The 21,357-nt window shown below is 35.9% G+C and overlaps 3 protein-coding genes and 1 long non-coding RNA gene across 8 annotated transcripts; 3 read left to right on the top strand and 1 right to left on the bottom strand.

The window, feature by feature from the left end:
- Positions 1 to 173: 173 nt before the first annotated feature.
- Positions 174 to 8,188, top strand: LOC105838818. Of its 2 annotated transcripts, none has more exons than XM_012684667.3 (12): positions 174 to 1,818; positions 2,011 to 2,245; positions 2,731 to 2,961; positions 3,105 to 3,199; positions 3,365 to 3,434; positions 3,556 to 3,723; positions 3,862 to 4,256; positions 4,373 to 4,534; positions 4,703 to 5,031; positions 5,219 to 5,757; positions 5,904 to 6,130; positions 6,475 to 8,188. In XM_012684667.3, the coding sequence occupies exons 2-12, from the start codon at positions 2,015 to 2,017 to the stop codon at positions 6,647 to 6,649; spliced, it is 2,622 nt and encodes an 873-aa protein (XP_012540121.1). In that variant the 5' UTR covers positions 174 to 1,818; positions 2,011 to 2,014; the 3' UTR covers positions 6,650 to 8,188. The 2 variants fall into 2 exon arrangements, with proteins under 2 accessions (XP_012540121.1, XP_012540120.1); XM_012684666.2 differs by having other exon boundaries at positions 174 to 1,276; positions 6,475 to 6,649.
- A 710-nt stretch (positions 8,189 to 8,898) lies between these two features.
- Positions 8,899 to 12,902, top strand: LOC105838820 (4-hydroxyphenylpyruvate dioxygenase). The gene is made up of 12 exons (XM_012684669.3): positions 8,899 to 9,356; positions 9,639 to 9,665; positions 9,804 to 9,866; positions 10,175 to 10,279; positions 10,476 to 10,601; positions 10,791 to 10,880; positions 10,959 to 11,059; positions 11,340 to 11,417; positions 11,729 to 11,963; positions 12,207 to 12,329; positions 12,415 to 12,531; positions 12,673 to 12,902. Exons 1-12 carry the CDS (start codon positions 9,354 to 9,356, stop codon positions 12,745 to 12,747), a joined length of 1,143 nt encoding a protein of 380 aa, XP_012540123.1. The 5' UTR covers positions 8,899 to 9,353; the 3' UTR covers positions 12,748 to 12,902.
- LOC105838821 (probable nuclear transport factor 2) lies at positions 12,603 to 16,486 on the bottom strand. Of its 4 annotated transcripts, XM_036293605.1 has the most exons (6): positions 16,397 to 16,486; positions 16,058 to 16,285; positions 15,883 to 15,954; positions 15,089 to 15,187; positions 14,562 to 14,682; positions 13,075 to 13,738 (listed from the first exon to the last, which is right to left on the bottom strand). In XM_036293605.1, the coding sequence occupies exons 2-5, from the start codon at positions 16,163 to 16,165 to the stop codon at positions 14,569 to 14,571; spliced, it is 393 nt and encodes a 130-aa protein (XP_036149498.1). In that variant the 5' UTR covers positions 16,166 to 16,285; positions 16,397 to 16,486; the 3' UTR covers positions 13,075 to 13,738; positions 14,562 to 14,568. The 4 variants fall into 4 exon arrangements, 3 of the variants coding, with proteins under 3 accessions (XP_036149498.1, XP_012540125.1, XP_012540126.1); XR_003625974.2 differs by lacking the exon at positions 14,562 to 14,682 and adding an exon at positions 12,603 to 12,741 and having other exon boundaries at positions 13,537 to 13,738; positions 16,058 to 16,398; XM_012684671.3 differs by having other exon boundaries at positions 16,058 to 16,398.
- A 167-nt stretch (positions 16,487 to 16,653) lies between these two features.
- On the top strand, positions 16,654 to 19,851 carry LOC118647853. Its single transcript, XR_004964991.1, has 2 exons — positions 16,654 to 18,095; positions 18,171 to 19,851. It is a non-coding gene; the product is annotated as an uncharacterized LOC118647853 (long non-coding RNA).
- Positions 19,852 to 21,357: the final 1,506 nt, after the last annotated feature.

Genomic DNA, 21,357 nt, shown 5'->3' with positions numbered 1-21,357 from the left:
TGTATTATTAATAAAAACATGTAACTCATAAAAGCACACTTTAATTCAGCATGTTAAACAAATATGTATGTAATATAAATGTAATTGTGCAAGACAGATATATTAATAGTAAAAATGCAAAAGCATTTTATTTGTATTTAACATTATAATTAATAATCTGTCTTGTACTTTTATTGTGAGAAAATTAGCGAATAATCAATGACGATTTCTGTTAATCATTTATAAACCTTGAAATATTATTTTTATCAAATTAATCGGTAATTATTTCAAATTATATAGGTAAAATTTTTAGCTTTACAATTCATTGTTCCCGATCAGATCTTTTTCTTTCATACATGACAAAAATTAATGATTTTATTCGATTTAACAAAATATAAATTACTTGGTAATCAATCACTGATTAATTGGCAATTCAGTCAAACAAAATTATTTAATTGAAGTTTCTAATTGTGTGAATTTGTTACTTCAAATCTCATCTTTCTTTTTACAAAAAAGTAATTCTATCGGTGAATAGTAATATATATAGATAATTTAAATTTAAATTTCGATTAATCGAAATCGGAGTTTAAATCCAAGTTGTGCTAAATGGATCCATCACTCCATAGAAGATGTTTCTGTAACAACTGCAGGTAAATACTGATAATATTTACCTTATTAAAATCTCATTTTAATAAGAGTATAATAACATTATACATATATATTACAATTTAATCACATTTATTTGAGCACGCGCGTGCGTGTTTGCACACTCGATAAAATTATAATGTCTTTTTTTCTAGTAAATTGAACACACAAAATTATTTTACAAGAAACAAAAATATATGCATCTCGTATTACGTGCACACATGTGAGGGAAGAAAATGTAGAGACTATGCAAGTGTGCGCGAACGCACACGGAACCGCTGCTGTATTCGTGCACACGCACACGGATCATCAGAGGAGATCAATATCGGTATGGCGCGGGAGGAGCGGCTTTGCACGGTGCGACCGTCCACGTCCGTAGTCAACGGTTAACGGAGAGAGAGAAGAGGAAAAATGGCACGCGACGTTTCTTGCCGGTCGACGACACGGCCAAGGCGGATCTCCATAAGTCGTACCACCGGATCACAGCCGAGGATCGCCCGAGATCGCACCCCATTTTCACGTTGACGGAACAAGCGTTAACAATTCGGGGAGAACAAGATAGCAGCGGGGGGGACCTCGACAGCGAGGCAGGACTGGTTGACAGACCACGCACCGCGCCGAGACGACGATTAATAATCCTCATCATGGCGAAGTATGTCCCGCGCGCGTAATCACATTGTCTTATCTAATTAGAGCACGCACAACCGCACGTTGCACGCACGCACGTACACACGCTCTCTCTGTTTACTATTTCCCCGCATTCTTCGCGAACGTTGGCGCGCAACTGCGCAACGATGACGTCGCTTCCTCGAGGCACGTGAAGGAAAACGCGAAATATTTCCTTCGAGCTCTCGGATTTTCCAAAAATTGTCCTTCGAAAATTTCTCTAAATTTAGACCCGTTAGAGCAACAGCTCGAATCGCTGCTTCAATGCTCCGCAAGCACTGACCACGAATTACGAGAATCGACATATGCGACTTGCAATTTAATCTTATCTCCCCCCGGCCGATGCCATATCGGTTATTATTGGGCTTAATCGGCGATTATTCATTTGCCAGTGATTCACTCAGTCATGCGTTAAAACTAAAACACTTCACACTTCTCCTACATTGTCATCAGTATAATTTTCTACAATGAAATACTTCAGAATATCTTTGCGATCGTTGCCGGTGTACTTCGACAGATTAGACCTGGGTAAGAGCTATGTGAATCTTGTGATCTGAAACAAAAAATTGGTCTCATGAAAGTTACATAGTATAATTTGTCACATCTACAAGCTTACTTTCATTACAAGCTATGCTTATTTGTAAAAGTGCATCTGTATTGTCTCATTTTATTAAATTGCAATGTTTGTCCTGGATTTCAAAATAAAGCCTTTGCTTTCAGAGAGATGATGATAGTATTCATTTACGACACTGCCAAGTGTTGTAAAGAGGAGGATGACCCTGCCGAAGCAGTTCTATATTTTCATCCAGCCTGGGTATCTCTCACACAGAGACTGGCTCTGGCAGGACAGCTGATGGGTGTGCATCACTTCCTGACAACGTCGTTTTCACCGCCACGCTCTATCACATTGCAAGGTGGAAAGTTTGTGATAAAAAAGTTTGGGCAGTATGTACTGGTAGGTATATTTCACTAAGAATATAAATGCATCTAATTTTGCATTTATATGGAACTATTTTAGATAAGATAATTTATAACTTATAAAAACAAAATTTATATATAAAAAGACAATCTCTGTAATATAATATAGTGTTTGTAAATTAAATAATATTAATTTTAAAAACAAAAATATCAGTATTAATTCTAAGTGCTATCATACTCTTTTATATTAGCCTTTAGGTAAAAATTTACCCACAGTCTTCAACACTTTAGGATTAATATTAAACTTCAAAGTTACCTATTATTTCTCAAGATTCCGTTAAGACATACACATTTCGTGATGTTTTCTTTACATATACAACTATGTTTTATATCGTTCAGTAGATAGAAATGTTATCTGGTGACACAATATTTATAAAGAGCTAATATACACATTGTACTTTACAACTCAATGGTAGTTTATAAGATTAAAAATTATAAATTATGTATGCTTAATTTTGTTAGGCAGTGGGGACTGATAGGAATATACATGACTGGATACTTGAGAGACGCGCCGACACTCTGGAATCATTATTGAAATTCTTTCACTGCGATCTCATCCAGATACTGGAGTCTCTCAACAATGATCGCAATAGATTCACCGAGAAATTGTATCAGATGTTTGAGACCTATCTGCCAATTCTTCAACATAGTGCCAATCTGTTTTCCAACATTCCTGTTATTAAACTTCCAAAGGTTAGTGCAGAATAATATTAAATACTAAGATATTGTTGAGATAGAGATAGAAAGAGATATGCTAAATATGAATATCAAGATTGTGAATTTATATGATTTTATATATTTTTGCAATGTATAACAGTGTGTTTTTTTTAATGTAGAGTGCCAGCAACATATTCTTGGAAGGAATACAAGTGTTGCAGCATTGTCAAGAAATAAATGGCATTTTGGGTGGAGCATTATTTTATAATAACAAGTATGAAACAAATCCATAAGTAAAATTATATTGTTGTTGCAATATCGCGATATCTAATATTTTTTTAAAATATTAATATTGACTATTGTTTATTCTGATGTTATTAATTACTGTTAGTTACTTTGATCTTTTCAAATTATCTGATCTTTATTGTCTTTCTTTCAGGATAGTCTCTACACAGCTGGGAGCAGATCTAACGAAACAAATAGTCATAACTGATCCTTACAGGATAAAGGTATTTCTTTTATCGGATTTATAAAAAAATAAATTTAAATAAATAAATACGCGTATTAGGTTTTATTTATTCACTCATAATTTAACTTAATTTAAGAATTCATAATTTATTAAATTTGTAGGCTCCTGCGGAAAGGATCTCGACAGAATTTCATTTGCCGATCGGTGTTCAATTGTTACAAGTGTACATAGAGCGAAAGCAATTTACAAAGTTAATGCAAGAGGCGAATAACGAGCGTTACTACAATTCGTGTCTAGATACTATGACCAAGAAGATACTACAGAGAAAGGTAAAACATAGTGCGCAAAGAGATAATAAAAATGCAAGTGTATACAATATATTATTCTAAATATTCTGTTATCTTGATAAAAATTGTAATAACTGACAGTTTGTGAACTGTTTTCCGTTCGATTTGATGAACTTTCAGACCGTCTCCAAGTCTGGGGTCAAGGAACCGCTTATTTCGTCCGGTATGAAACGGGACACATCGAAGATTTTTACAGTTCCCGAGGAAGGCGAACTGGACTCCACGAATTACGCGCCGGTATCGCAATACGTGTCGTCCGTGCCGCTCGCCATCAGTCATGAGTCACCGATCAGACGCAAGCAAGAGATTAAGTCGGAACGTCCCAAAGGCAGTGCTATTACCAATCCACTTACGCCCAGTGTTTGCGCGACTCCATTAAAAGACGTCGACCGGGTGTTACTTGGGAATGCTATGCTCATCTGCTCATCTGAAAGCGGTGGTGAAAATGAGGGACATAGAAGCTCATCGAAAAGCGATGATGATGACATTCCCGACGTTGTCAAAGAAGCGCTCAGGTATGTGTTTCAAATTTTTCAATTTTTAAAAATTCTTGTCGAAGTTATGGTAAGGCTTGGCGATGTGTGTCAATTTTCCAGTTATAAAGTAATCAAATTTTGACTATATACCATAGATGCAAACGCCTGAACAAGCTGAGAAACGCTACGTCGAAGAAGAAATTGATGAAAAAGAAGGATCCTGATAGGAAAAGCGTGAGCCTGCCAGACTTGACGTCATCAATTAAGCCACGCTTGAATGGTATTCCTAGGACTCATCAGCCAGAATTGGACAAAATGTAATTAATATTATAACTATCCGATTATCGAATATAATTATTGAGTTGGTAATTCTCTCATTTTTAAAATTGTAAAAAGTGAATAACGGTAATCAAATTCAATTTCTATAAATTGAATGTTTTATAGATACTATCTTATTTTACCACTACTTCCTATTATTACAATAGATTGTGCAAATTAAATGAAGCCTCACCGGACGATCGCAATCCGAATTCACCCCGACGGAAGATGACCAAAGGTAGTGTGCGACACTCGCGCACTATCGTCGATCCTTGTTATCCCGTTTTTCGATACGACGGTCTACCGGTTTCGCAATCATTGTATGAGCAATACGTCGCCTCGCATTGCGAGGAGTTGCGTGATAACAGCGACGGCATTCACGAGCATCGTGACGATGAGAACAATCTGCAATCGAAGAGTCTGCCGAGTGACCTGATGAACGTGAAACTATCGATAAACAATAGCCAGAACTCGGTTACGAAGAATGGTCGTGAAGGTATTTAATCGTTATTTAAATCGTGAACTAAAAGTTCTGAAAAAATTTTGTCAATATAAAAGAAGAATGCATGTTTAATATTGCAGAAAATAGAAGTAATAATTGTAAAAATAGCAATAGCAATAATAGCGTGAATATTCTATGCGAAACATTTTTAAAATCTTTATTTTAAATATAAATCTTTTAGAGTGCTCCAAGCCTGGGTACGACAAAAGCAAGCAAGAAACGTACAAGAGATCAATGAGTCTGCCGCTGAAGCCGCTCAACGTCGTCGCTGAGGTGTCTGACGGCGACGATCGGCGGAAATCGACGTCGGAGTGTGGTGGTGGAAGCACGTTCGAATTTCCGCAGAGGAGAAAGTTGGACGGTTTACAGTTGACACCGTTGATGTCGAAGCTCAGTCTACTTGCCGATGAACGAACTAGTGGGTTTTGCAGTCGCGAGACTACGCCAAGCGAATTTCGCGATTTGTCTGGTTTTTCTGGTGGCGCAACAGTTGCTGCCGCAACGACAACGACGAATCAACTGATCAGGCAGAAACTGGAATTTGTCGAGAAGGAGGCGAGCGATGGTGAGGATGAGCTGGACGAAGACTGGATCAACAAGGATGATCCTTCTGCCTGTCTTGTGAAAACCGAGCTCTTTCTCTGTGGCTATCAGAATATGGTGTTGGTGTTGCTGATGGAGAACGGCACCGCAAACAATCCGGATTTGATACATGCTCTGGTAAAAGTTTTATAAAGTGGAATTTGTTAGGTTTAGGAATTTAAAAAATTACGATAAAAAATAAAATTAAAATCTAAAATATTTTCCTACATATTTATATAAAAACGCAATTATAAAGACTAATAATAATCGATTTGTTTATACAGTGGCATACTTGCGTAAGCACGTTAGGTAAACTCGAATCGCGACTACAACAATGTCTGGAACCGTTGCCATCCACGGAGAACAAGGAGTTGTACAGTATTCTGAATGTAGATCCGCAGTGGGACACGGTGCAGCGTTCTGGGCTGTGGGGCGTTACCGAATTAGACATCGTGTCCTGCCTTCATGACAGATTTACGCAAGCCAGCAATTTGACAGACATTATCGTCAGGTAAATTACGAAGATCTTAATTTATAACAAATCGAAAAAAAATTTACTTTTTATTTTATATTTAATTTGTATATTACTTAAAAGACTTGGCCTTTCTCATCCACGAATTAATTTTAGTTTTGTGTGAATTACTTTTTAAAACAAATGTCTTTTAACAGATGATTCAAATTGTTTTAAAATATGATCTTTGTAGTGTGCTTTGTTTTTTTGTCAGTTTATAATACAAATTAAGAAAAAAGTTTAAAAATCTTATAATATTACATGAATTGACAAATGAATATATCAAAATAGCACAGGTCAAATTCGATTAATTAAAGGCATCAAAGAATATTTTTATTGAACAGAACGGAGGACACGGTAGTTTATGGTAACCAGAGCGGAGGAGTCGAAGTTTTTTATCAGCAAGCTGTGGCACCGAGTACTTTTGCAGCGCTTCCAACCCCGGCGGATCTGATGGGAATCGTGGCTCTCAAGGCGAAACGTCGATTAGAAAGAGATCACGGAATAGTGTTATTATAAATTTGGGATCGCGCGTTACTTCTTTTTCTTTTTTATCAGAAAAAAGAGAGGAGGATAATGCATATGTTCACGATTTCGCTTATTTACTCTCGACAAGAGAAGTTATCATATCCAGAATAAGAGAGAAGAATCGAATTAATTTTGACGAAATAATTTTAACAACATGAAATATATGTTTTTCTACGTGTATTTTTGTAATCTGTGATTTTCCGATATACCGAGTATAATTCCGGAAGATCGGCTACGATCAAAGAGCTTTTATATACCACTGCAGTATAGTTATGTATTTCCTCGCGTGTAATACCGGTCGAAAAACATTTTCTACGTTAGCGAATCGACCAACCAGTTTGTACTTTACCGTTTCATCAATCGTGTAAATCGATATCATAGCAAATGTTATTTGTGTTATATATGTGTAATTGTATATAAGATGTCTTAGAATCAACGGAAAATGAATAGTATTATTATTTTTAAAACTTGGAGATAATCTTTCCAAGTTTTAACTTATTAATATATCATGGAGCATATCTCATTAGATTCCGATTTATAAATCATTAGAAATGAAAAATTCCCTTTTGGAAATCAGGCTTCAAAAATAAAGATAAATAAGTGTAACCATTTTATAACTTAATTTTTAAGTTTTATATCAACCAAATTTTTATTTTGATTGATTATAATTTGCCGTCTATATCAATTGCTATAAAAATATATTATAAAAATTATTGTAAAAATAATTGTATTATCTAAAAGTTAAAATGTAGAGTACTGATATCTGAAAAAAATAGACACCAAATTTTATGAGATACGACAGTGCATCTTCATTGATTCTTAGACATCCTGTATATATAGTCAATTTATTGTATATACATATACGCATAACGAGCCATTAGTAACTTATTTGTATTTTAATCGAGTCAACGCGAATTAGACGTTGTTTTATAGAGAATAGTTAAAGATATATATTCTCCACGAGAAGAAAGACGGAGATCAGTATTTCGCTGCGTCCAGTACTTCTAGTCGCCCGAATTGCTTTTGTAGAAAAATAATAGAAACGATAATAATATTACAAAGATCGATTGCTCGACATTGTCAATTTTAATGTAAAGATATTTTATGCGACGTTTTATGCGCTACTTTTTGCCATGTTATCGTTGTCTCTATATTAAATCCGTTTTTTATCTCGTAATATTTAAATAAAAATGTCGATAATCTCGTGTTGAAATCTTCCGTGAGACAGGTTTTTTGACAACGTGATACGTGATTGCAATATTTCCAAATATTTATATGATTTATATGATTAATTTAAACGTTTATGCTTATACATATTGCATTGATTTTTTGGCGAACAGAGAGTTGAATCATATTATATTATGCATTGCGTGCATTCTCCGCTGACTTTTTCTCTATATTTGATAGGTTTTGCGTTTTATTTAAGATTGAAGTCTAATAATAAATGATTTATCATTCTTTACATGTTTCCTTGATCTTATCTTTAAACTTGTCCTGTACACAGTAATGTTATTAAAATTATTAAAATAATTATATTTAAAATAATTTTAGTTTTTTTATATTATGCAGTTATTAAATAATTATAATTATTATATAAGACATCCTTCTTGAGAGTTTTAATTTGCTTAAAATTAATTTATTTGCGAATTAATAACTCATTAAATACTACAGTATTCCTAATAAATGACATTTAAAATTAACAACAACGTAGGTATGCACGACACTTGCTACTGCATCACCTTAACGTTTAACGTAAACAGCAAAAAAGTTCCAATCTAATATTACGTAGTATAAATACATAAATGCATTAGAGGGTGTGTACAGAAAAACTACATTCTAACATCAGGCACGAGTAAATATGTTTATTACGGAAAGTGAGATGTTTATGCTAAAGGAATAATTTTAATATACCGAAGGTATACAAATTATCGTGACAAAAATTTTTCAATTTCCTCAAAGCGAATGAAATATTAAAGAAGAGATTTTTATTATTATTATTAGCACACAGCTCACTCTTTATATCATGATTTTTATGTAATAAATGCCGAAAAACTTTTTAATTTTTCCATTTAATATAGAAAAAATTTTATACAAATTTCTCTTTACGTTTCTTTTTACTATAATATTTTGAAACTGTACATTTTTTTATTGTAACTTAAAAAATCGCAAATATTTTAGAAGACATATATTTGTCATATAATTTTATGTCGTGTAACAATTAACTGTAACATATAAAGCCCCTGGAAGTCTTTCTTATTGATAATAATAATTGAATTTTTGAAAAATATTTATCTCTACAAATTCCATAGAGTGGAAACTTTTGTGGCGTAATTCTGGGGATCTTCAGAGACCTTGCTCATATGCATATATACTCGAAGAGAAATGTGTTCTTTTGTGTTAATTAGGAAGGCGAGCCTACCTCGAATGCGTGTCGTTGAGCGTATCACAGCTTTAATGACGCATTTAATTAAAAAAAACCTGTCGTCGTTGCCGGTTTAATTTATGAACTGCTGATCAGAGAATGCGTAGCACAAACAAGCCCTCGTCGTAAACCAATAGAAAAACAGGACGAGCCTGTGGACTGTCGGTGGGCCCGATATTTAAAGCGGAACCCGATGTGCGTCCAGCGATAATCGAATGCTCGATATCATCACAGGAGGTAATTTTTACCGTTTTCCTCGATTTCAGTCGAATCATGGTAAGTCGGAGAACTATCTAGTAATAATTATTTTTACAATTCAACTTGACTATTATTCGCACAGAATAATTGTTTATTTAATACGTAATTATTCAAAAAATATATATAATTCGCTATAAGATAAACTTTTGTAAAATGCTTCTATATGACACACGTAAAATATTTGTTAGCGTTTAACAAATATTTATTTAACAAATATTCTTTTTAATTGCTTTAGTTTATCCAACATTAGTTAATTATTTTTCATTCATTAAGTAATAAATTTCTTGCGTTTATTTCCAGACGACTTACACTGATAAAGGACCTCAGGTAAATTAATTAAATCCTTGTCAAATTATTGAGGAGAGAAGATTCTTTTTTTGTTTAGAATTAATATTATTATTTAAAATATATAAATTATAAAAAGAATTATTATTAAAAATGTGATGCAATATCTGCATTTTTCAGCCCGTTGGAGGAAAATTCCTCAGTTTCGATCACATAAAATTCTGGGTCGGAAATGCGAAGCAGGTAAATTTTTATATGTAAAACGTTTCTTAATATGAGAAATAAGAATAAGTTTCGACATAAAAAAGAATCATAAATATATGTGGTATTCAATGATTCTATTCTTTATCTATATCTCTATAAGTTTTATCAAGTTTATCAAATTAGGCATTATGTACATAAACTTCGTTGGTTTTATGTTCTGATTATTTTCTACCAAAAAATGCTACACACTTACAAAGAAAATAGAGAAAAAAATATATATTAAAAAAATAGAATAAAATAAAATATAGATTATACGTGAAAGTAAAACTCAATTACGTCGCTTATAGGCCGCTAGTTTCTACCGATGCAGAATGGGGTTCCAACCACTTGGATATCGCGGTTTGGAAACTAGCTCCAGAAAAATAGCCGCGCACGTTGTCAGACAGAACAAAGTAACGTTAAATTCACACACGAATGTAATATAAGCAGTAAAATATAATTAGTAAAAAGATCTTCAATAGATTTACTTTATTTAACAACTTATTTAATAATAAAGGATTTTTTGAAATTTTGGACATAATCTTTTGTGAAGATTATGTCCAAGAACTGTTACAAGAACTTTCTAATCATCAAATGTTGTAATCGTAGATAGTGTTTGTGTTTGAATCTCCATACGAGCCTGATAACGAAGAGATGTCGGAGCATCTTTCCCGACACGGCGACGGTGTGCGAGATGTAGCATTCAACGTCGAAGATATTGACACCATTGTGAAGGTAAAGAAACAAGGGCTTTTTCTCTTTATCTGAAAATATTAGTAGAATTTCCAGTGACAAGATGAAATGTCCTTTCCAAAATTAAAATAAGCATAATTAAATTTTAATTATTTTGTCCTATCGGAAAATGATGGCAAGTTAACTTTCAAGTTGTTCTCCTCATTAATATTTTTAACTGTACGTGTAAAGGTCGCTAAGAAAAGGGGTGCCCAAATAGTGCGCGATGTATGGGAGGAAAGCGACGAATACGGTACCGTGAGAATGGTCACTCTAAAAACTGTAAGTATAAAAATACTTTCCTACACAACTTATCATATCATCATCTTTTAGATATTGATTAACATTCATCGTTTTCAGTATGGCGATACGCACCATACACTTATCGATAGGACAAGATACAAAGGTTTCTTTCTGCCAGGATTCGTAAGAGCGTCGGAAGACGTTCTTCTCCAACAATTGTACGTATGCAAAAAGCGATTCTTCATACAATAACTACAAAACTACAAAAAAAAACTAGAATATTTTAATAATAATATCTTGCAATATATCTGTCCTTGTTGAAAAAAATATACTTTATTCTTTAGAAAAATAAAGGATATTAATTGATTAAAATTCCAAGATATATTTAAAATAATGCAGAATTAATTTATGATACATTAAGCGCAAAAGAAAAACGAGAAACTCGACAATAGAAAATTGAATAAATGTTTATATCGACATTTTTTTTAATTATTATAGGCCGCAAATACATTTGAATTTCGTGGACCATGTGGTGGGTAATCAGTCTGACAAACAGATGGAACCTGTTGCGAAGTGGTATGTAAATTTATCTACTTGTGAACGTAAACACATTTATGCTAACGAGAAATCGTATATTTAGTTCATTTTCCTCATAATTTTAAATAATAGTTGATAGTAGCGTTTGTTATAATTCACTATGACATCAGTATGTTACTACATTAATATAATAAAATGTGTAATAGTATATAAAGTTTATCGAATTTTATGAGATTCGTAAGTTTAAATAAAAGCTGAATATTTTCAAATTTCTATCTCTCGCAGGTAAAATATTCTTAAGCTAAAAAAATAAAGTATTACGTTAAATAATTTTTCTCTGTCTTTCTTAGGTATGAAGAGTGTTTACAGTTTCATAGATTCTGGTCAGTGGACGACACGCAGCTGCACACGGAATACTCCGCGCTACGGTCTATCGTGATGACGAATTGGGAGGAGACAGTGAAGATGCCGATCAACGAGCCCGCACCGGGAAAAAAACGGTCCCAAATTCAAGAATACGTTGAGTACTACGGCGGCGCCGGTGTACAGCATATCGCCCTCAATACCAGTGACATTATTACAGCAGTGAGTAATAATCGAATGCCCTAATTACATTTGTGTTTACACCCTGCAAGACACGACTGTGCAGTATAAAAGAGCAGTTTTAAAAAAACCAACTTTTTGGTCATAACTTTTTTAATAACTTTATTCTATAATTTTTATTCTAATTAATAATAATTAACATATAGCTTAATATTCTTAATTTATCTAAAAAAATATCGCTCGCAGTAATTCCTTCGCACGTCCATTTTGCGCTCCATTTTGCAGATAACGAATCTGCGTGCCAGGGGGATGGAATTTCTTGACGTGCCCGATAGTTATTACGATATGCTCAGAAACCGCCTGAAAGCCAGTGGCGTGACCATCGTGGAGGATTTGGATATATTACAGGTACCTTTATTGATAACGAACTAAAATTAACTGATACAAATTGCAATGTGTTTATTATTAATTCGATTGCGCTGTCGCTTTGCAGAGATTAAAGATATTAATAGACTACGACGAGAATGGATATCTTCTACAAATATTCACGAAAAATATGCAAGACCGGCCGACACTGTTCATAGAAGTCATACAGAGACGCAACCATGACGTAAGTATCGAGAAAAGTTCTAACATCTAATTATTTTCTATAAAAATGTATAAAATTGGTATTTTACTATATGGTATCTAAAAAAAACTCAAAAAATTAACTGATATTTAAGTAATCGTAAATTTGCTATTTCTTTCTCAGGGTTTCGGCGCCGGCAATTTCCAAGCGTTGTTTGAAGCGATCGAATTGGAGCAAGCAAAACGTGGGAATCTGTAGAATATCAATATTCCTGATATATTTGCAAAATTAAAACCGTTAGCCGATATAAAGTAATCCTATGAAAGAGTAAAGGACGAGTATCTTTGTACTTAATTGTATCGTTCTACTTATATAATGAGATATCACATTAAAAGTACATTATGTATATAAAATCCGCCTTGAGATTTATTCAGCACCGTCTAACATCCTACTAGACACATCACTATTATTAATAATAATTCGTTCACATTAAAATAGAGCTGTATGCTTTGTCGCGACCGACGAAAATATCAAGGTTTTTTTTGTTTTCGTCTGTGGAATAGATAATCAACTTGTCCGAATTAATTCCGTATTCTTGTATTTAATGGCCAACATTTTCGTATTACAAAAATACACAGCATTTTTAATGTAAAATATGTTACAATACATTTCAAAGCGTAGTAATGCAAAGATATTATCTGTCACCAGAAATCAAATCATCTTTTGATCAATGAGACATTTATATATGTGTTTGTATTGTGCTAGTACATGTAAGAAATGTAAGTTTGTTTTTTGAAACAATATGCACATATATGCACGTGTGTGTGTGTGTGTGTGTATGTGTGTGTGTGTGTGTTGTACGGAGAAAAATTACTTCAACTGTGTGATATATCGGATGATTTTCGATTTCTTTTTTTTATTGTGGCCAAAATATAAGTGGAAAGATATATTCTTCATACAAAACTTGTAATATTATCTATGGAAAGAATGAGGATAGGTAGGATGCGATTGTGACGAGAGGATTATCGATGAAATTAGGTGGCTCACTTATTAATTGTGATCTCCGGAGCATCCGTCACTCGACAACCTGTCTGCTCACACGCTCGTCGCGAAAATCAGCTCAATTTTCCTTCGTTCATGCAATATCATGAATGCCAAGGCGAAAGATATCGTGCTGACAGTAGTATGAATTACCCAATGGCTTCAGCACAAAACATTGCGAGAAGGCGTGTGGTGGATCTTCGTCTGCCTGTAATTAGACGCAAGCTGTATATTACACAACATGTATTAAAGAACACATAATAATAAAAGGATAAAACAGTCAATATTAATTACATCGATTAATGATGTATTATGTGATTCAATGTTTTAATATTTATGTCGATGTTAATGTTTTGATTTTAAAAATTCAGTGTGGTTCTTTAAAATGTTAATTTGTATTGCGTGCGCAGTTAATCTTAAGTATTGTGTTCCAATTTGTTCAGCAATTTAATCTTTTATCAAGCTATGTCTGTTCGTAATACGTTCAATTAAATCAGCAATCCCAGACTTTGCACAATTTTCACAAGAGTTAACCAACTGTAATTTGTGGTTTGTGCGTCTGAGACCTCTGAGAGATTAAATATACATTTCATGCTTCTCAATATATGTCTATATTTTTTAACATAAAATAATATAACTAATGACGCTAATTTAATTGCCTCATACTATTTTATGACTTAATCTTTTTAGATTAAATATAGTACATGCTTTTTTAAAGCAAAATGTTATATTGATACAAAGAATTTTATGCAAGGAAATACATATCAATTAAAAATAAAAATTGGTAACAAAGATATTGAAAAAATCAAACTGTAAGAACTGGAAAATTATAGATATTAATAAAATTTTTAATTCAAATTATCATTATTAGTCTTAAACACTTTTACTGCTTATGGGGATTCAGAGACACATTATTGAGGAGTTTTATTATGCCAGAATATGCTAGATGAAACAAAAGTTATATGCAGCAAAGCATCGATTAAGGCTTGCTTGTAAGCACGGTATACAGAGCAACAAATATTTTGTGGTACCTGATGCCTAAACCGTGTCGTGTAACGCAAGTCTGAAGATGTCATGTTGCACGTAAAAGCTGGTACCGACTGGCTTCAGGACAAATGTCTGGATGTACGCGTGAGGCTGATCCTCGTCAGTCTGTACGATCATCAATAATCACTAAATATCTTTCAATAGTTTAGAAGTATTGACAAAACCTGCTTACTACAGAACTCATTTTCTGTCTATGTCTACTATAATTTTATTATATTTCCCATTTTCTATATTACTCATATGTTAAAACTCGCCTTATTTAAATAAAAATTATAATTCTAATAGGTACATTACATCATCTAGAAATTTCTCTTTTTGTATAAGTATATATGTAAAAACTGTATTAGCAGAACTACAAAAAAATTGAAAATTAAATCACTGAACCGATTGGCTTAATATGAAACCTAAATTTTACATATGTATACTGTAAAATTTTAATATTTTTTAAAATCAAAATATATGACTTAAATGCTTTTTAAATATTCGTTGTTACTAACTGTACTTTTCTTACCTGCAATCTTCCTAATACATTAATGAGAACTCCTCCATCAAACATTGGTTGCGAATCAATCGCTGTTATTACCCGATTTATTTTTTGAAAAGATAAGCTCTAAAAAAGAAAAGAACGTTAATGTAACAACATAATGTGTTAATGTATCAATTCTTTCAAGAATCATAATAATAATTAATGATAAATTAAGAATAAAAAATAAAAATAGAAAGATAAACATACAAGCCAAACATCTTTTAAAAGCACCTTTTAAAGTACAAATACAAAAAGTGTGATGTATTTACATATATATATATATATATATATACATATATATATATGCATAGCAGGCATAGGGTAGCCTAAGGCAAATTGGATTAAAATAAAGATTAATCAATATGGTTTTAAGTTTATGGTTTTAGATGCAGGAAAAAAGGAATGAAGTTTACGTGCCAGAATAACAAGTTTCAATCAGAATATAATAAACATAATCTCAATACTTATTTCAATCTGATATATCCTGTGATCTAATTCGCTTCGATCTACCTATGTCTGCTATGATGACTACACAAGCCTGCTAAAAGTTATAAAAATTATCACTTTCTATAAAGACTGTTTGTTTGAACATATAAATTCCTTTTAAATCCTATTACTGGTGCAATCTCAATAGTTGATAAAAATCCATTAGCAAAAAGAATAGACTTGATTGCGAGAGAGCACCTTTTAAGCGGGTCCGAAAGAAGGTACCTCTCGCGAGATAGATTGACGTGAATAAATACCGCAATTCTAGTCTGATGGGAGGAAACTTTACTCACAGTTAACTTTTCCATTATTTTGATAGCGCCCTGGATCTGCAAGCCCTCAAACGTCATGAAGGACGTCTCCGCCTGAAACAGGTTATGTCGATCAATCGCGAGACCGGGCGAGGAGGTCGGCCGATCGGTCAGCCCTGGGAACAAGGGCATGACCGGGATTGCTCGCGCGACTTACATTATACATGTTTATGAGGTTCGGCCGCTGCGCCGGGTCGTCGAACATCGCATAATACTGTTGGACGAAGCCCTTGCCGATCGCCTCATACGGCACGTTCATCGCCATGGTGCTGACTGTGGCAGTGTGGCTGACTCGCTGACTGCCCTCACTACCACAGGGATAAGGATTAGGTCGTGCTCCCGTGTACTCCGTGTTGACTTTAGTCTGTTCTTTTTCGCTACACTGCTACGTCGGTGCAATAAGTTAAGATGAGACATATATATATTTGCCTTGTCAGTCTTAAAATGTCATAAAAATCAATCGCAGAATATCCGTATTATCATTTTAAGACATTACTTGAAAGGGTCTTCAAATAAGAAGCGACTATGTATGAATACCGGTCTATGAATATCGGCCATTGTCTAGTAAATCGCTTATTGACCACTAGATGGACAGCCTAGGATTCTTTTGAAATTTAGTTCAATATATTTTTCAAAAATATTGTTTTATTAGTCTTTCAGTACATATAGACATCGAGATTCCTTAGCTTGTCCGATTTGGACTCGGACTCCCCACCAGATGCTGGGGTAGACCGACGGTTACGGACTGGCAACCCTCGTGTCGTACGAGCAGGAAACGCACGAGCGAGCGGTCGTTCCGCGGCGGGAGAGTCATCCTCTCTCGCGATACATCGAACGCCGCGCGGGATTTCTCGAACGTTCGACAGCGCAGCTGCTGCACTCCGCGGCACTCTGCCGCACTCTTTCTCGCAGAAGGTGCGAACGATCAGCTGGTGTGGTGCGATCAGCTGCAGCATTCCGACATTTTCGACGATCGTTCGACTTCTTTTTGGATGAAACGTTTATGGTATTTACTTGTTGTTTATTATTTATTATTTATTATAGTAGAGCCATTTGTGTAATGCCATGTGGTTGTTCATACAAAATCATTTCTATATCCTTTCGAGCTTACGTTTGAAAGAAAACTGCTAGGCCCCGATTTCACCAACTCCGGTTACCTTAACCGGCCGGTTATTTCATTGGAATTGACCAATCGCATTTGTTAATTTTGCTTAACGACAAATACGATTAGTCAATTCCAATGGAATAACCGGCCGGTTAAAGTAACCGGAGTTGGTGAAATCGGCCCCTAGAGCGTTATTTTCTTTCTTCTTCTCTTCTTTTATTACAATAAAAATATTTTTTGTTCTATGTATTAGAAGTGCAAGACGAACAATTGAAAAAGCGCGAATATTCAAACGTTTCGAGAGCTCGCCGTTTGATTCGGAATTCTTCTCAAATCGAATCTAATCGAGTTCGAAGAATCGAATCGCTGATGAGATTCGATATTGTCTGTTTCGACTTAGCTTTTCGACATATCGATTGTACCGTCTAAAAGTTTTTCAAACAGAATCTAAAGAATTTATCACGAATTTTGCCGAGCAATGGATAAATTTTTCGATAAAATTGTTAACAATTTACATTTAACTCTTAAAGTTACATGCTGAAGATTACAAAAATTTAATAATCAAATTTGGATTTTATTGAATGTTAAGATCTCTACGATAGGATGTAAAATATGAATAATAAATATACAAAATAAATTTTACTTCTTTTACGTAAAAATTCTTTTTATTGTTATATAATGGAAATTTTTAGTTACTTTATATTGTATTCTGACGTATCGTAACACGGTAAAACATAATTTTTGCTTCTCTTTTCTTGATTTTACCTTGCTTTCAATTTACAGAATTTGTTTCACAAATATTGTAAATAACAAAAAAAATCTGCAATTTATGCTACTATTTTGCGTAACAAAATCTTAGGTATTAAAGGGAATTATATAATTTTTTGTAAACACGTCTGTTTTCCTCGCCGCTACGAGGTATGTTTATGCAATTTATCGTAATGAAGTCGTCTTCTAATGGCGTTTTGTCATGCTAGATCATCTCGCCGCGAACTTTCTTCCTCCGCGGCGGCAGGAAGTCGCGCGCGTGATGTTCGCGCGCATCCAACATCGCCAGCGGGGGCCGCTGAATATTCGCGGCATCGTAATCGTACGTAAGCACACGAATAAATAAGATAATAGACCTCCCTTCGCCACGCGCGCTCTCCTCGGATTTCATTTGCAGGCGTACGACGATTGAAGATAATGCGACTTAATTTCTACGATGAGCGCGCAAAGCTGGCTGGTCGCGCGCGGTGCGACACATCGCGCGTATCGTCACGTTGCGTTCGACGAGATTTAAGTCGTGTACGTCCCCCGCGTACGTTTACAACTTATTGTAAACGTATACAACTATAATTTTTTTATCCACGAAGGAATAAGTATAATAACTAAGCTCGTCGCATTTTCTCCCGACTCGCGCCGAGTTCGAACCTTTTCCTCCATGCAGAATTGAATCGGAGAAAAAGAATCTTCTCTCCTCTCCCCTTTTCACCGTTAATTGTTGTTTGTCTCTTCGATGGTCATCTTCAATCGGTTACCGTTTACGTTTTGCAAAAATGTCTCTCGCTGCCGCAGACAAGCCTGAATACCGGTAGCGCAATCGCGCGTATGTGTGCGTGTACGCGATAACGTTGATCGTTGCATAATCCTCCCGGTAATGGTTGCAACACCATTGTGCCATCCGCGTCATTAACGCCGAAGGCATTGTTGCATCGCGGCGGCACCGCTTGTTTTTGCCTTGAGCATTCTTCGGGAGAGCTATTAATACTGAAACTTTAATAGAGTTCCATCGCGATGAGCGAGTTGCGGACGAAGATGAAAAAGAGCCGCGACTCCTCGAGAGAGAGGCGCATCGTCTTGGGTTAAACGGTTTGCATCGGTATCGGCGAACAATAGTGCGACATTGAACAAGCTGAAAGACGAGAATTGCAAAAATATATAGAGAGGAGGAGACGAAAGTAAATATTAATTGATATAAAACCGATATGCATAACAGAATGGAGAGGAGAGGGAGAGAAAGAAAAGTCGCAGCAGAATTCCACGTAGTAAAAAGTTTTGTATACATTTAGCATAATTTAACATAATATGAATACGTTAGAAAGTAACGCAAATATTATGTGAAAAATGTACATTTTGACATAATTTGGAAATAAATCGTAGAAGCATATTTCTTCAGTGAAATTAACATTTATAATTTGTTGGCAGGGACTCATTTATTTCATTTTTCTGCGTTTCAGAATTATATATTAGTTTTATATCATGTTTATTTGCTCATAAATAATATTATTGTAACACTAAGAAATGTTGTGAATATCGATTTAACACACAAAATTCAAAGGACACAATTTCGCTACGTTAAATCAATATTTGAATGTGTCAAAAATTTAACACAAAATTTGTAAGGACTTATTTTAACATAAATTGCAAATATCTTTTATTGCAAACAATACAAATTTTTATGTTATTTTATATATATTTTTTTAGTTTCTTTAAGCTGCGCAACGGTACTTTTTCAGAACGTAGTTCTTAAACCGAATCGGAATAATATCACAACATGAAATTGATAATAATTTAATCGTACTGACGCTAACAAGAACCTCTAATTATATTGACGTCAATAATGTCTTAAAATATAACAAAGAACTTAAAAAAACCTACATATATAGATATCTAGGTTTGTTAAATATGCGCGGGAGAGATTGGGGGGGTTGGGGGGTATGCTAAAGACGTCGTGCATTTTAAATGAAAGAAGTTATCTTGTTTGTTTACGAATCAATTAGTCAACTTATAGATCGACGAGCGCAACGACGTTACGAGGCTGTTTAAAGAAAGCGACGGATCGTCGCGCAGCGACATTGACCCAATTTTTAAAAAATGATAAGAAATGGAGGGTACTCTCTCTCTCTCTCTCCTCTCTCTCTCTCTCTCTCCCTCTCGCACGCGCAATTACGAACACGCGCTACATTCGCCCGTTCTATCTCACAGGACGGAAACTAGGCTAGCGCAAGGTCCTTGCTGACGTGTTATAGCGATACGTATGGACGAGTCTTTTTAACGATTTTTTCCAAAAGGAGTGAAATGAAACGCTGAGAAAAACGTGAGCGCCAGAGAAATGTGCACGCGGGCCGATCGAAGGAATCATCGACGAAAGACGTGTTAAAGGTCGAGTCGACAGCATTAAAAAGACTTAGCGCCTTGCACGAGTGTGGCATTCTAATTATAGCCGAGAGAAAGAGAGAGAAGAGAGACGCTCTCCGGCGAATCGCACGTCGCCATATGGAGCGTACAGGAGAGTGCGCGAAGGGTTAAACAACAGGTTTCGTGGCGCTTCCCGTTGCCGATTGGCATTCAGCCGAGGATCGGCCCAGTCCACCGGGCCATTAATTGCCCATTATATCGTAACGTGGGTGGGCCGCGGAGTGCAGTATTCACCTCCGCTTCTCCCCGTTCTTCCTTCTGTCCGGCGAAACGTCCTCGTCGAAATAGCGATGGGCACGAAACACCCGGGCGACGAAGCACCGTCGTCGCGACTCCCGAGTCCCTCCGAGTCCAGGGCGAGAGAACGAGCCCCTCGACCCTGTTCTCCCTGTGGAAGTACACGTTCGTCGGTACCTCTTTTCCCTCCCCCTCGCTCTACCCTTCTTTCGTATTTTCCACCGCGGCGGTCGACGACGTTCTCCTCCCGAAAGATTGTCATCTCGCTCGGACGACGTCGCCGGCTCGGTCCCATCGCTAGGCCGCATAAATACATGTACGCGGACGGTCGGAGGAGGCATGGATTTAATGGAATGGTGGAGCGCGCGGCCGGCCGGGCCGTTGTCGTCCACCACGCGTGTGTGTATATTGTGTTCCAGCGGCCGCCGCTCACGTGACACTCGGATAGATTTGCGTCAATGGTGACCTCCGAGTGCTCGCGCTCCGCGGCCAACGCATACCATGCCGCCTGCTCGCTCGCTCGTTCGCTCGCTCGCCCGCCCGCTTCGCCCGCCCACAGGCCGCCGCCGCTGCGTTATGCGCGTGCACGCGCGCGCGCTCGCGGGCTTACGAACAAGCGAACCGATCAAGGAACGAAGGGACGATTTTCGAAAATTCCGGGGGGACTGCGCGTTTCTTTCGGCAAAGTCAACGGGATCGCGCGCGGCCAGTTGTTGGCCATCGACCCAAAACGCGGTCACTCGAAAATTTCCAGCGTTTGCGCTCGTTAGCGCTCGTTCGCGACTCGACGAGTCGCGCGATCCGCTTTACCCTCTCGAGCTCAGCGCGCGGATCCGCTTATCGCGGAACGGAGACGGAGACGGGGAGAGAGAGAGAGAGATATAGAGACGAGTGAATAATGCCGAGAAAAATAAGGAAAAATAGTAAGCGATCGA

The sequence above is a fragment of the Monomorium pharaonis genome, chromosome 11 (genome assembly GCF_013373865.1).
Source record: "Monomorium pharaonis isolate MP-MQ-018 chromosome 11, ASM1337386v2, whole genome shotgun sequence".
In the NCBI taxonomy this organism is placed as follows: domain Eukaryota; kingdom Metazoa; phylum Arthropoda; class Insecta; order Hymenoptera; family Formicidae; genus Monomorium; species Monomorium pharaonis.
The sequence above is the reverse complement of the archived record's forward strand: the minus strand, read 5'-3'. Positions and strand labels throughout refer to the sequence as shown.

Coding starts and splice junctions, on each gene's coding strand:
- LOC105838821 (XM_036293605.1), bottom strand. CDS start 16,165: ATGGCGATGAACGTGCCGTATGAGGCGATCGGCAAGGGCTTCGTCCAA. Junction 15,955..16,057: donor ACCTCATAAACATGTATAAT/GTAAGTCGCGCG, acceptor AACCTGTTTCAG/GCGGAGACGTCCTTCATGAC. Junction 14,683..15,088: donor ATGTATTAGGAAGATTGCAG/GTAAGAAAAGTA, acceptor ATGATCGTACAG/ACTGACGAGGATCAGCCTCA.
- LOC105838820 (XM_012684669.3), top strand. Junction 9,867..10,174: donor GGGTCGGAAATGCGAAGCAG/GTAAATTTTTAT, acceptor CGTCGCTTATAG/GCCGCTAGTTTCTACCGATG. Junction 12,330..12,414: donor AGGATTTGGATATATTACAG/GTACCTTTATTG, acceptor GTCGCTTTGCAG/AGATTAAAGATATTAATAGA.
- LOC105838818 (XM_012684666.2), top strand. Junction 2,246..2,730: donor AGTTTGGGCAGTATGTACTG/GTAGGTATATTT, acceptor TAATTTTGTTAG/GCAGTGGGGACTGATAGGAA. Junction 6,131..6,474: donor TTGACAGACATTATCGTCAG/GTAAATTACGAA, acceptor TTTATTGAACAG/AACGGAGGACACGGTAGTTT.